Source organism: Melanerpes formicivorus, unplaced genomic scaffold, assembly GCF_026170545.1.
Source record: "Melanerpes formicivorus ecotype bairdi unplaced genomic scaffold, bMelFor1.0.p_v2 SCAF_5, whole genome shotgun sequence".
Lineage (NCBI taxonomy): Eukaryota > Metazoa > Chordata > Aves > Piciformes > Picidae > Melanerpes > Melanerpes formicivorus.
In genome coordinates, this window is record NW_027142357.1 from 21,163,352 (window position 1) to 21,176,898 (window position 13,547).

General features: G+C 36.8%; 1 protein-coding gene across 5 annotated transcripts in view; it reads left to right on the forward strand.

The window, feature by feature from the left end:
* Positions 1-13,547, forward strand: part of LRP2 (LDL receptor related protein 2) — a 123,171-nt gene that overhangs the window by 96,896 nt on the left and 12,728 nt on the right. For all 5 annotated transcript variants that reach the window (XM_068138662.1, XM_068138664.1, XM_068138663.1 and 2 more), the window contains 12 exons: positions 1,241-1,486; positions 2,037-2,165; positions 2,839-2,958; positions 3,534-3,650; positions 3,924-4,040; positions 4,712-4,849; positions 5,398-5,520; positions 6,481-6,609; positions 8,274-8,405; positions 9,859-9,990; positions 11,637-11,780; positions 12,538-12,703. In XM_068138662.1, coding sequence (XP_067994763.1) covers positions 1,241-1,486; positions 2,037-2,165; positions 2,839-2,958; positions 3,534-3,650; positions 3,924-4,040; positions 4,712-4,849; positions 5,398-5,520; positions 6,481-6,609; positions 8,274-8,405; positions 9,859-9,990; positions 11,637-11,780; positions 12,538-12,703 — 1,693 coding nt within the window. The remainder of the gene's footprint in view (positions 1-1,240; positions 1,487-2,036; positions 2,166-2,838; positions 2,959-3,533; positions 3,651-3,923; positions 4,041-4,711; positions 4,850-5,397; positions 5,521-6,480; positions 6,610-8,273; positions 8,406-9,858; positions 9,991-11,636; positions 11,781-12,537; positions 12,704-13,547) is intronic.

The following is a 13,547-nucleotide window of genomic DNA, read 5'->3' on the forward strand; positions in this document are numbered from 1 at the left end:
TATTTGAGTATTTTAGAAATGTGGCTTAATCATATTTGTGGAACAGCATTATTTCCTTAAAAACCTGTCTCATTCCACATACTATATTAAGGACATCCTAGGGAGGTGGCGGAGTCACAGTCCCTGGAGGTGTTCAAGAGGGGCTTGGACATGGCACTTGAAGCCATGGTTTAGTTAGTCATGTGGCGTTGGGTGGCCGGTTGGACTTGATGATCTCTGAGGTCTTTTCCAACCTTATTGATTCTATGATTCTTATCTTTTTGTGAACAATGGCAGTTCTACAAGCTTAGTAATATAAAAAGGAGGTGGTGGTGGGGAAAGAAAAGTGGTTATATAATTGATAGTTTCATTGCCTCCCATTAGCAAAGTGATTCTAACAATGACACAAATTAAATGTCAGTTTTACCTGACTTTTAAATAGCTAAGCTCTTAAGTGTGGCACAGAGGAATATTAAATATGTAGAATGTGGTTGCATAATGTGTCACTGGTTTCAGCCTACCAAGTACAATAAAAGTTAGTTTAGGTCTATATAATTTCCTCTGCTCATCATATTGTGCATGGGAATGGATTCTTTTAGTCTAAAAAATACATGGAAATTATAATATACTGTTTCATCTTTGGCTGTTTGACAGTAAATGTAAAGCAGTAATAGAGTGGCACCCAGAGAGATATACAAAGTCAGGAAGTGTGGACTCCTCTATTCATAGTCCTTCAGAACTCCCCTAGATTGCTAGCACTGCTCCCATCAGCTTCCAGTTCTTAGCCCTCTGGGAATAGAGGGTGTGCACTCTGAGGTTGTGGAGCTGGTATTAGCACAATCTTCTGCTGTTTTCTGATGTGTTCTTTCATAGTCAAAGGAACAGCCTCATCAGTCAGTGTACATCTAAGTTGGTAGCATGGCCTGAACCACAATGTCATTTAGCTTCTCTGCAAAGTGGCTGGGACCCCCTGCCTCAATTATGTTTGAATACTGGGCTTACTCACATCTGCTTTAAAAGATAGTATCTGTTTTGCTTCTAGAAAAATGTAGAGCCAAAGTGAACATGTCTGAAGATGCCTGTAGAAAATATACCATGTGATACTAGAAATCCTTACCTTAACTGGGGAAGTAAATGCAATGTTTTAGATTTTTATTGGCTTCCTAACTTTTGGTGTAGATAGAACTGCTCTATTGACTTAACAGCAGCAGTCCATTCCTATAAGTTTCAGTACCCTAATGGCCAGTTTGTATTCTTTCAGCTAATCACCAGTGTGAAACTCATCAGTGGCAGTGTGCTAATAAACGATGCATCCCGGAAGCCTGGCAGTGTGATAGAGAGGATGACTGTGGTGACAATTCTGATGAAGACAGCACACACTGTGCCAGTAGAACCTGTCCCCCAGGCCAATTTAAATGTGACAATGGCCGCTGCATCCCGCAGTCTTGGAAGTGTGATGTGGATGACGATTGTGGTGATAACTCTGATGAGCCATTTCACGAATGCAGTAAGCACACAATTGTAGTAGGCTGCCTACATTATAGTGCACTAAAGGCAGAGTAAACAAAGTTACTTAATTTTCCCGAAGTTGAAAATTTATTAGAAAGGAATATTTACTGCAAGCTAATTGTAATCATGTAGTAATGATTGTTAGAAAACATAGAGACTGTGTGATGATTTACTACTTACTTAATCTGGAAGGAGAGAAACCTTATTATTCTGCCCAGATTATCGCAAACTTGCAGAATCTCACTCTAACTTGCTTGATGCTAGCAGCATCCTTTGCTTGGCTCCTAACAACACTTCGTGAAAAAAGATATACACTGCTCCATTGTCTGTGTGGGAGCAGTGTATGCCAGTTCAACAATTTTTACCTTGTTCCACTTTGGAGTATGATATATGCCATACTTTTTACAAGAACAAAGTAAGTTTCATTTCTTGAACCTAAAGTTTCTTATTATGCTATGACCATAAATCATAGCAGATTTTGAATGACAGAACTGCAAGGGGGGCAGCTTAGTAGCTGAGTAACTAACTTTGACAACTGCCTCTTTCAGTGGGCCCTGCCTATCGGTGTGACAATCACACACAATTCAGTTGTAGAACTAACTACCGATGCATACCATCGTGGGCAGTGTGCAACGGGAATGATGACTGCAGAGACAACACTGATGAACAAGGCTGTGGTATGTCATTTCAACATAACTTTCTACCCAAAATATTTCTCTAATTTAACAACACCTTGATTTTCTGAAAGTCTTCAATAATCATGTACTTGGGCATATTATGTTTGATATCAGTTAGGTATCATAGTAGTTATTCATCTTCAGGAAAAATTCCATGTGCAGCAATTTGTTGTGCAGCTTACATATTTATGAGATCTGAAGATCAGGATTTTTATTATTTTTCCCCATGTGTCATCAGATGACACAAGAAATATGTTAACTTGAACTGCCCTTTTTAGGCAATTAAAACAGTGTTTTCTACAACTTACCTTCTGTGTTGCTGAAACCATCATTATGGGCAGTATGATGATGATTTCCCAGACACTCGTGTTTGTGTTGAAACCTATCATACACATACACAAAGCTTAGAGAACATCAGATCACTTTATCAGAATTAGAAAAGACTTGAAAGTGTAACACACCCTGAGGTCAGCATGCTCTCCTTTGACACTACTAAGTTTATTTCTGTCTCAGTTCTATATAGTTGTTTGAGATGTTTCTTAATAATTTCTCTATTACTTGGCCCAGTTTGTGGCACAAACATCTCTACTTCTGTTATCCTCTGAGCACTCCATCTTAATACAAAGACTATGCTAACGTGTGCTGTTTTGTTGGCAAACCATCTATATTGCAGAGGAGATGACTTGCAGTCCTGTTGGAGATTTCCGTTGTGACAATCACAGATGTATCCCACTGCGCTGGAAGTGTGATGGAGATAATGACTGTGGGGATAACTCTGATGAACACAACTGCAGTAAGTTCATTTTTGGCTATCATGTTATAGCCCAACATTTGACCTAACCTTCTGTTTCTTATGTGGCAGATGGCTCTCGACTGCAACTATTCCATCGTTTTGTTTTATAGCCTGTCTTTTCTTTGCTGAAATACAACAGTGATGTCAGAAGGAAATATTTTTGTATACATAAACCCACTGATAAATCCAGTCATTACAGTAAAACAAATTGTGCTTTTCCACTAAGATCTGACATTTGGATTCTGCCCTGTGTACAAATGTAGTATTATATAGTTTTGTTATTAATTAAGGTGGATCTCTTTTTCTGCTTTGGAATAAAAATTCCTATATAACTGTCTGATGAGACAAAATCCACAATTAATTTCCTTTTTTCTATGTCAAGAGGGACACATAATGTTTAGCATTATTAAAGAGTATTGGGGAGAATGTCGTTTTAACATCATTTAGTTTTAAGAATTATACCAATGTATTACTATGCCACCATATTACTTTTGTCTAGTTTAATGAGACAGGTGTGGATGTTTAAATGTACATCTGGGGAACTTTTCATATTTGAACATTCATTTTAAATGAAGGTCCTCGTGAGTGCACAGAAAGTGAATACCGCTGCGACAATTTGCGCTGCATACCTTCCCGGTGGATCTGTGATCACGATGATGACTGTGAAGACAATTCAGATGAACGTGACTGTGGTGTGTATTTTCTGACTGCTATCTCTTACATATGCACACTTTCGTTTCTAATGTGATAAATTATTGTGCAAAATGATCTTTTTTTTTGCAATCATCCTTAGTGAAGGTATGTTAACCAGATCACTTCAGTCATTCCACCAAAAGTAGAGGATGCCATAGTTTTAATGGTCTGGGATTTTTCAGTCTTTTTTAGGATGTTGTTCTCAAAAAGTAAACACGTAGTCTAAATTTGAACAAGAAGACATTTCAGTAGTTACTTTTGAATCTTTTCAGAGCTGAGGACCTGCCACCCAGGTTACTTCCAGTGTGATAGTGGACACTGTGTTGCGGAACGCTTCAGATGTGATGGAAATGCAGACTGCCTTGATTTCTCTGATGAAGCAACTTGTCGTGAGTTTCAAGCTTTGCAAGTGTTGCTCATTGAGCTTATTTCCAAAAAGATTTGGGCTTTTCTCTCTCTTTATGTAAGACAAGTCCTTAGAGGTTCGGAATTCTGCAACACTCGGTGATGTCAGTAAAAATTCAGTATATTTTGAACCAGCTTTTTTAACTTAATAATGGGTTGCTGTATCTTAGACTGATTGTAAACACATTCCTAATCAATGTGTTTACAAGGTCCAGGGGTAGATATGCATGTGATCAAATGTAAATTTTTGAATGTTCCATGCACACCTCAAGATCCACTGTTTTAGTTGTACCAGCTTCAGTTGTTTAGGTATCTTAGGTACTTCTTCAGTCATTCACATTTGGTGCCTGTGACATATTTACCTTTATTACTGAAATAGATTTGTCAGTAACAAATTAAAGTAGATTTTGTTAAATAGATGGCAGTTTGTTTACAAAAGCTCGTGGGAGTAACTTATGTTGTTTCACTACTCATTCAAACCTGAATTATCATGTAGCTACTAAGAAATCCTCAGTCCTTGCAAACTGTTGTTACTGTAAGTCTTTGCAGTGCCTGATACTATAGCTGAAAAAAAAAATAAATAAGGTTGGGTTGAATATTTTAACTGAAATTTTCATTCTAAATGATAATACAATACTTATTTTCTTTTCTGCAGCAACACGGTATCCAAATGGTACATACTGTCCACCCATGCTCTTCGAATGCAAAAACCATGTCTGTATCCAGCCATACTGGAAATGTGATGGTGATAATGACTGTGGCGATCACTCTGATGAAGAACTTCACCTTTGCTGTAAGAGCAAAAAGCTATATGAAAATGAACAATATGCATAATCAATTCTCTAATTACTGTAGAGAGAAAAACTAGAAAATAAATTTGGATAGCATATTCTCAAAGGTACTGAGCTCTTAAGAGCTATCAGTATAGTTGGGATATCTTTGCAAATATGGTTGAGGAATCCTAACTTTAGCTCTAAAAATGACATGTTTCAGGTTCTACTTAAACAATTTTTTTGTCTGTTGTGCACTGTATAGGCATTTAAATAGCATGTTGGGTTTTAAGTCAGTTTACTTCATGAACAAATAGAGAAACCCCAGTGTTATATGTCATATGCTCTATGCCTCTGGCCAAAGGTGATGTACTGTGACAAAAGAATGTGTCATATCCCAACATACAACCTCCAAAACATGGAAAAAAATACTATTTTGGGTCTGAATGTCCCTACACCTTTTAAAATACAGAAAACACATACATGTTACTAGATAAAAGTGATTAAGATAATTTGTGACTCAATGGCATGAAGTATCAAAGAGTGACTGATTTAATTTCTGTGGTTTCAGTGGATATCTCTTGTGAATCCCCATTCCGTTTCCGATGTGAAAACAATCGATGCATATATAGTCATGAGCTGTGCAACCAGGAGGATGACTGTGGAGATGGAAGCGATGAGAAAGAGGAACACTGTACGTTTGCACAAATTCAGTAATGTGACTTAACAAAGACTATAGAAATGTCAAAATTAAATACAAATTATTAAAACTAGAGCTCAGTATGAAAGAATTTGAACTATGATTGCTGGTACTAATTATTCTTAGCTCTCCATACAAGTAGCAAAAATCAGCAAACATTGTTCTGAAAAAATACAGAACATGATTTTCAAAATGCTTACATTTTATACTGAGCAGCAGCAAAATTGTGTCAACTTAATATGAATTCCACTTAAGGATAAAGAAAGAGTTTGGCTGTATCATAAAATAAGGATGGGATGGGTAAATAGGGCTTCTAAAATAGAAAGAAATGGGTACTTCTGAATTTGTGACACTGTTATGCACATTGTAACAGTGTTGATATTTAGGCCCACATTCTGCAGAAGCTTTCTTGATATTCAATAGGTTTTTATGCTCAGATATCTTATGTGGTTCCCATTGATTACATTTTATATTTTTTATATTTATGTTTTAAGAATTATATATGATTTATATATGTTTATATGATCAAATTTAATCACTTTGGGTTGGTAACTGATTCTATTTGTTTGCTTTATTATATATTCTTAACAGTAATATTTTCCTGATATCTCAATAATTTTGTGAAGTCTGCAGTAGATGTATGAAGCACATTGTTAAAGGATATTCATAGATTTTCACTATTAAAAAAGAACTGAAGTCAACTATTAACAAGAAGAATTTACCATCTGTCTTTATAAAATGGAGGGGCTTGTTTCAGTTCATGGGGACGTGACTCAAAGTCAAGTGGCCCTGGTTATAGTTTTATCTTTACTGAAGCCTTCCAAAGTCAGCCTAGTGCCTAGTCATTATTTTACCCGATTCCATCATCTTCCTGATTAGCAGCATGAAATAATACTGTATATTGGTACTGTGTAGCTGTAGCTCTGACAGGAATCTTTCTGTTCTTGACTGTAGGTAGAGAACCAACCCATAGACCTTGTACAACTGAAGAATTCAAGTGCAGTAACGGAAATTGCATCCCCCTGCATTATGTCTGTGACAATTATGATGACTGTGGGGACCATTTTGATGAAATGGGCTGCAGTAAGTAATAATATCAATAGAATACAAAATTAAAATGCTATTGAAATAAAATTTTCTGGAACTGATAACAATATATATTTCTTCTTGAATAGCATACTAAGAATTATTGATTTTTTAACTACCCTATGCTAGGATTATCTGATTAGCCATGACAGTATATTCTGTTTTCCTTTTTTGGAGAGTACTGAAAAGATGTGTAGATGTGGCACTTAGGGACACTTATCAGTATAAATTTACTTGCATCTATTTACATGCAAAAGCTTTGACTTGAACTTTGAGGCCAGAGAATAGTCTCTCTGGGAAATAAAATTCCTGACTTTTTGTATCAATGTATAGTCAACTGCAGAGTGATAATATGAGGGTGTAATTGCTGTTTCTATCTGTGAGGCTTTGATGGCTTCAAGTGAAACTATGCCAAATGACGGACTGTTGATTTACAACCCAGCAAGTTTGCAAAATGCAAGTAACTTAATAGCCTGTAATGCAGTCCATTTTGAAGCAGCTGGTTTCACATACTGTCTCAGTGGTCTTTAGGTAATATAACCTAATGCAATGACTTGATGAAAATATAAAAGTTCAAAAAGGATATGGAATAGTGCAAACCAGAGACACTCTGGCAGTCAGTGCTCTACTGTTTAGGGATAGATGTGAATGCAACTAATTTACATTTGTAGCCTTCCCAACATTAAACACCTGTGTTAGAGAGAAAATAGGATCTTGATGTGCTTGTGACTATACAGTGAATTTATGCCTCTACATGTATATGAAATTGAGCTGTTTAAACATAATTTAATCAGCACTGGGCTGTGTATGTATAGAGGAGATAATCAGCTTAATGTAATGCCTTTGCTGTAGATCAGTATCTTTTTCTCATGCTCTGTCAATTTTTTTTTTTTTTTAATCTTTTCTATTTCTATAGCACATCTGAGAGTGGAAGTACTTTGTGTATACATAGAATATGTCAGAATCAATAGAATTCTATATCTACTTTAAGAAGAGTGTAATTTTCATGGTCTGTTAAACGTATCTGTTATACCTGACCAGTTTTTCCTTATGTTTTAAAGGACAGTGAATTCTGTGCCATTGCCTGTACTGAGGTTGGTGGGCTTTAGATTAGGTACAATGTGACCAAGCTCTCACCTTCTCTCTAATTTCCAGATATAAATAATGTGAAGGGGGTGTTATGCAAGATAGCAATTAAGAACATATTTTGGTTAGCTGGTAAGAGAGGACTGGAAAAGAAAAAGAACAGGTTGGCAAAGGCAGGAGTTTGAGTCGAGTCTCCTAAATAGTTTCTACATTTGCCGCAGCTTGTTGGTAATGTAGAATGCTGTTTCTCTTAAGGAAGGTGAACTTTGATGATTATGGCTCTTACTCTGATGCTATTGACTTACTTCTAGAGGTTAAACTTCGTAGCTGACAGATGTCTTGACCAGCATTTACCTCCTCTTCTCATTAGTTATGCCTTAGAGAATAGATGTTTATATGTTCATGTTAATTGAGTTTCAGTTAGGAAAAAAGGGACGAAAACAAACGTTACATACTTGATAACCATTTTCAATTGTAATAATGATCAGAATGATGAGATTCTTTTCTCCATAATCACTGTATTTTTTGTTATAGCAATAATTCTACATTTTTTTAAAATTTATTTTTATTTCCAGATCCTGGAACAGAGCGAACTTGTGCAGAAAATATCTGTGAACATAACTGTACCAACCTGAACGAAGGAGGCTTTATCTGTTCCTGTAGGCCAGGGTACAAGGCCAGTGAAACTAGCCGAAACTCTTGTGATGGTATTTTCAATCTTCTGAATATCTTTTTACTGATGAGTGCTCAGTGGCTTGTCCCTTCATCATTCTAAAGTGACCACACATTTTTTTGCATTTTAACAGGACTTTTATATGTGTAGCAGATGCTTCCTAAAGTGTTTTGCTACTGAACCGTGTTTTCTAACAGGCAAGCCTTCATGCAACAAAGAATTTATCTGTAGATAGATGATTGTGCTTTACTGCTTTACTGTCTGTAGGCTTTGTCGTATCTTTGCAATCTGAGGGACAAAAATTTGCTGGATGTATGTATTTATTTGTTTTTCCTTACCGGGGGGCGGGGCGCGGAACACAGGGTGGAAATCATGTTCCAGAACAGCCAGAACAGACCTACAGCAAAGGTCTGTTGTGCCATAGTTTTGCCCTGGTTATATGCAGATGAAATTTGGTGAGGAGTCTACCCAAAAACAATGGTCATGAATTACAGTACTTTCACAGTTACCATTTCAATATGTTTTGACAAGAACACTTTCTGAGGGCTAGGTATCTTTGTTTCAGCATTCCAAGAAGGCTTTGCCTTTGCACCTTATTGTAGACATGCCTCATCTTTTCTTTTCTTGTTGATCTAACATAAAAATACATGATCAAAAATATCTCTCTGAAAATCAATCTGATAAGCAGGAGCAGTGCAGTTGCTAGCAACCTCTGGTTAAGATATGACAGAAAAGTAGATGAATCCTGAGGAGTTCTGTTAGATAACAAATGCTGGTGCTAAAGATCACTTATTAGGTCTATGGTTGGTTGGAATTTCCCACTACATTAAATAAGCACGACCAGCTCAGTTGGAAAGCAAATGGAAGCGGTATTTACGAAGCAAAACTACAACACTACAATGGAATGCAATGAATATGTACAAAATATACAGTATTTACAATATCATACAGGTTTTTACAATCAGAAAACAGCATGGAAAACCCCCCTGGTCAAAATGACCAGGGAAAGCTGCCCCACTCCCCACAAAGATCACTTCCTTTCCCCCTATCATTAGAAGAAAAGAAGAGAGCCATTAGAAGGAATGTTAGTTCTTATCTGCAAGGTCAGATAGCAGTGATTAAATCCTCCCCAGCAGAACAGCCAAGCAGCTAGAGAAGAAGGAAAGGAATTAAGTGGAATGTGTAAGATTGGTAGGGTACATCTGCCTCCATCCCACACATTCTAGCCAATGAAATTCATTTAGAATAATCTTTTATTTTCCTTTTACACCCAATTGTGAATTGTTGTGAATTGTTTATACTTTTCTACTTTTCTGCTCAAAATCTGCAGCTACCTTTTAAAGGCATAGCCTAAAACTGCCACATGGTCACTGATCTTCTACAGTATATGTGGGCAAGATACAAACCTACCACTCATGATGTAAAGGTTACCAGCACTTGGAAGAAAGAGATTAAGCTCCAGGAATCATTTCTCTCTTTATGTCTAGATATCAATGAGTGTGAGATCTTTGGAACATGCACCCAGAACTGTGAGAATTCCAAAGGAAGCTATGAATGTTTCTGTGCAGATGGCTTCAGGTCTGTGGGTGATCAACAAGGGAAACAGTGTGCCGCTAATGGTATGTTAACTGGTATCAAGGCTCCTTGCTACCATAAAGAGCAATTGGACCATAGCAACTTAATTAATATAATCTTCTCTCTTTTTCAGGAAGGGGATAATAAAACCCAAACTTTATGCTATAACATAATATCTGTATTCCACCCATTCCAGATTTAAGAACAGAAGTGCTCATCTCTGCTTCCACTTGTAAACATTTAAAATAATGTCTTGATTTGGATGCCTGCCTTTCTTTCTCCTGAAATTTTCTACAAACAAACCTGCTTATCTTGTGGTTGTCATCAGAAGGCAATTCCTGAAGTTTAGGTTTTCTTTATAAAATAATGCATCAGAAGAAAGTTTGTTAAACTGGTACAGATCAAAGGCATTTTGATGTCAGATTGCCATTCATTGTTCATGGACTGATGAGCAGAAACAAAAAGACTTTGGCCAATATTTAATGTCAATCACTATTTTTTAATCATATCTCAGTGCAGTGCCTACAGTGTGTGACAGTCATTTAATAACAGATAGAGAGATCACTCAGAAAATTATAGTAATAGAATGGTAAAAATAAAGAACTGAAGAAAATTGAAAAAAGTGACCATGCAGATGTATTACATAAAAGACAGAAACAATATTGTATTTACAGCTTTAAGGGACACATGACAGAAATGTGGTGTGTCTAGTCAAATAGACAAGTCTTCAGAACAGAATTCCTGTAGCCTAAACTGCTCCTGGAGGTTTTGAAACCTAAAAATTATTTGTAATATGAGAACAAGAATATGAGGTCTGCAGGTTTCCAGTCCAGGGGTGTAATTCAGCAAGTATTTGTTATTGAGCCCAAGACTGTAAGGACAAAAGGACATTTACACCTTAGTTTCTGCCTGGCTGCCTCTTTATGTGCACGCATCAGAAATTCAGTTCTTTGAAACCTTTATTCATAGACTTTATTTGGGAAGAATCTAGACATTCAAAGTTTTCAAGGCTAAGTGGCAGAAGATAACATGATTGTAGCTGGTAACATGAAAATTGTTGTGCCTAAAATTCTACTTCTGCATATGCCCTGAATTCTGCAATTATTTGTGGTTCAACCTCACAGCACTCATAAATGAAGGCTTCATTTGCCTGTGTCTGTTACAAACCTGATCAGTAGGCATTTTCAGAACACATGTAGAATACTAGGTCCACCTTTTCCTGTAATAGCACACATGTTGGAAATAGTGTCAATTTCTACATTGTTTTTATGTTCTTTAAGGTATAGTCACTTGCCTTATTCTTCTGTAGTTGAATGTGACTTAGAGGGAAAGAATAGAATCAGAGAATTGTTTTGGCTGGAAAAGACCTCATTGAGTTCAACCTGAGAACAAAAGAGCACTTCTTTGGAAACTGAACATTATTAGTTGGAAAAGACACTCGTAGATGAGAGTTTCCTTTCTACGCTACAAAATCTGTAGTGAAAAGGATAATACTATCCTCAGCAATAAGCATTGCTGGAGTTTTTAATGGATTTTGCAAAGCCAAGAAGTTTGAATAGCTCTGTAGCTTCTGCTTTATGTGAAAACAGAACTTGTGAAAACCCCAGTTTAGTTTTGACTAGAAGTAACTTTTAGCTGTTTCTTCTAAAATGAGAAACACATGCAAGTAAAATTTCTGATAATTTCCCAGGTAATCCTCCATTGTTACTGCTGCCAGATAATGTGCGGATTCGAAGATACAATATCTCTTCAGAACAGTACTCTGACTATATTGATAACCAGGAACGCATCCAAGCTCTGGATTATGACTGGGACCCTGAAGGGATAGGCCTGAGTGAGTATGTGTGGAACATTCATACCAGCCAATGCATGGCTCAGTTAAAAAAGATTCATTTCTGCACCATGCGTAGGTATGTAATTTATGCTGGAAATCAAAATCAAATGAGGTTAAATGTCCAAGTTGTGGCTGCATGTATCCCTCCCCTCTACTTATTCTTCAGCATCAGTATGGTTGCTTTTAATGTTTTAGTTTAGCTAGATTTTGGTTATGTTTTCCTTTTGTTTTCACATAAGTTCAGCTGTGGAATTTTGGCTCTTTAGGATTATGCAGTAGTAGATTGCTATAAATGAGCCCTTTCCTTTTCTTCAGATTCTGCCAGTCCCAAAACCTGTCTTAAGTCTTGCAAGACTTGAGCTTATATTAGCTTCTGTCTTCACTTCTCTGTTAGCTTCCTTGCTTTTGTCTTTTTCACAGGGCCACTGTCCTGGGCCACATTTCCTCCTTACAGTTAGTAGATGGCAAATTTCTCTCCCTGCAAAGGCTTCAGAGTTAAGAGCCTCTATTTTGAAAAATACATTAAATATTTCTTGATAATCTAGACCAAAATAGTTTTAGATATGCATCTTATCTATGATGTGTGGCTTAAAAATTTGCATGCTAACACAATGTAATTTAATTGAACAGATGACTCCATGTTACCCATAAAGAAATGGGTCTGATGTTTTCACATAAGAGCCTCAGGAAGATGATAATTTTCAACAAATGTTGAATAACTAGACCTTAATTATGGACTTTGTAATCTTTTTTGAAGGTATTGTGTACTTCAGCACTCTGGGACAGGGTTCTGAGTTTGGAGCCATCAAACGTGCTTATCTGCCCACATTTGACAGCAGTAGAAACAATCCTACAAAGGAAGTTGATTTGAATCTCAAATACATAGTTAATCCTGATGGGTTAGCTGTTGACTGGGTTGGAAGGTAAGTGCAATGAAAAGCTAGGAAACTGCTGTGCATTGGGTTTGTCAAGTCTTATCAGGCAGCTGAAAATTCTCAGGTTTCTTCCTTATGAACTGTCTCTGAAGATATCTTTTCTCAAGGTAGTTCAGAAAAATATAGTAAGCTGTGTTTGCCCAGCCAACAGGTTAATTGGTCAAATACATGTTGCTGACTGCATCATGTATTCTCTGAGGGAAACTACACTACTTCACAACAGGTAGTTCAGTTGTGCATCAGTAAAGTGATAATACACTGGCCTTTGTGTCAGATGGATTCTTCTTCAAAGACTCAGGAAAGCTCCAGTGAACAAGCTTTCTTGGCACTTTGAAGGAGACCTCCCCAATCCATAATGGAATTTATCTTTTATCATTGCTTCTTTCTTACCCCCCTTGAGCTAACCTGGAATCAGAAGCAGATGAAGTATCATTAATATACGTGTTTTGTCAGAGAATGGTTACATTTCCGTAATTGTGTCTCACATATATTTGTTAATTGTGCCTCAGAATTTTTTCTCCCTCTCCTTAGCTGTGGATTTATTTTTTTTTTTTGGGGGGGGGGAGGGTGAAACATGGCTAGTTTTTTTAACTTAATCCTAGAAATCATGACTTCACTGGTTATTTTCCCTCTCTTGGAGAAGAACTAGGAGAAGGTTGGGCTTGACTTTTGGCAGTTTGATGTGGATGGTCTAATTTCTTATTTGCAATGTAACTGTTACAGTTTCTGAATTTTGTATTGCCAAATCTACATAATCATGAAAGCAAAGACAAAGGATATATACCACCAGCATCATGGTGAAGCTAGCACCTTCAACACCTCAAACAATGCT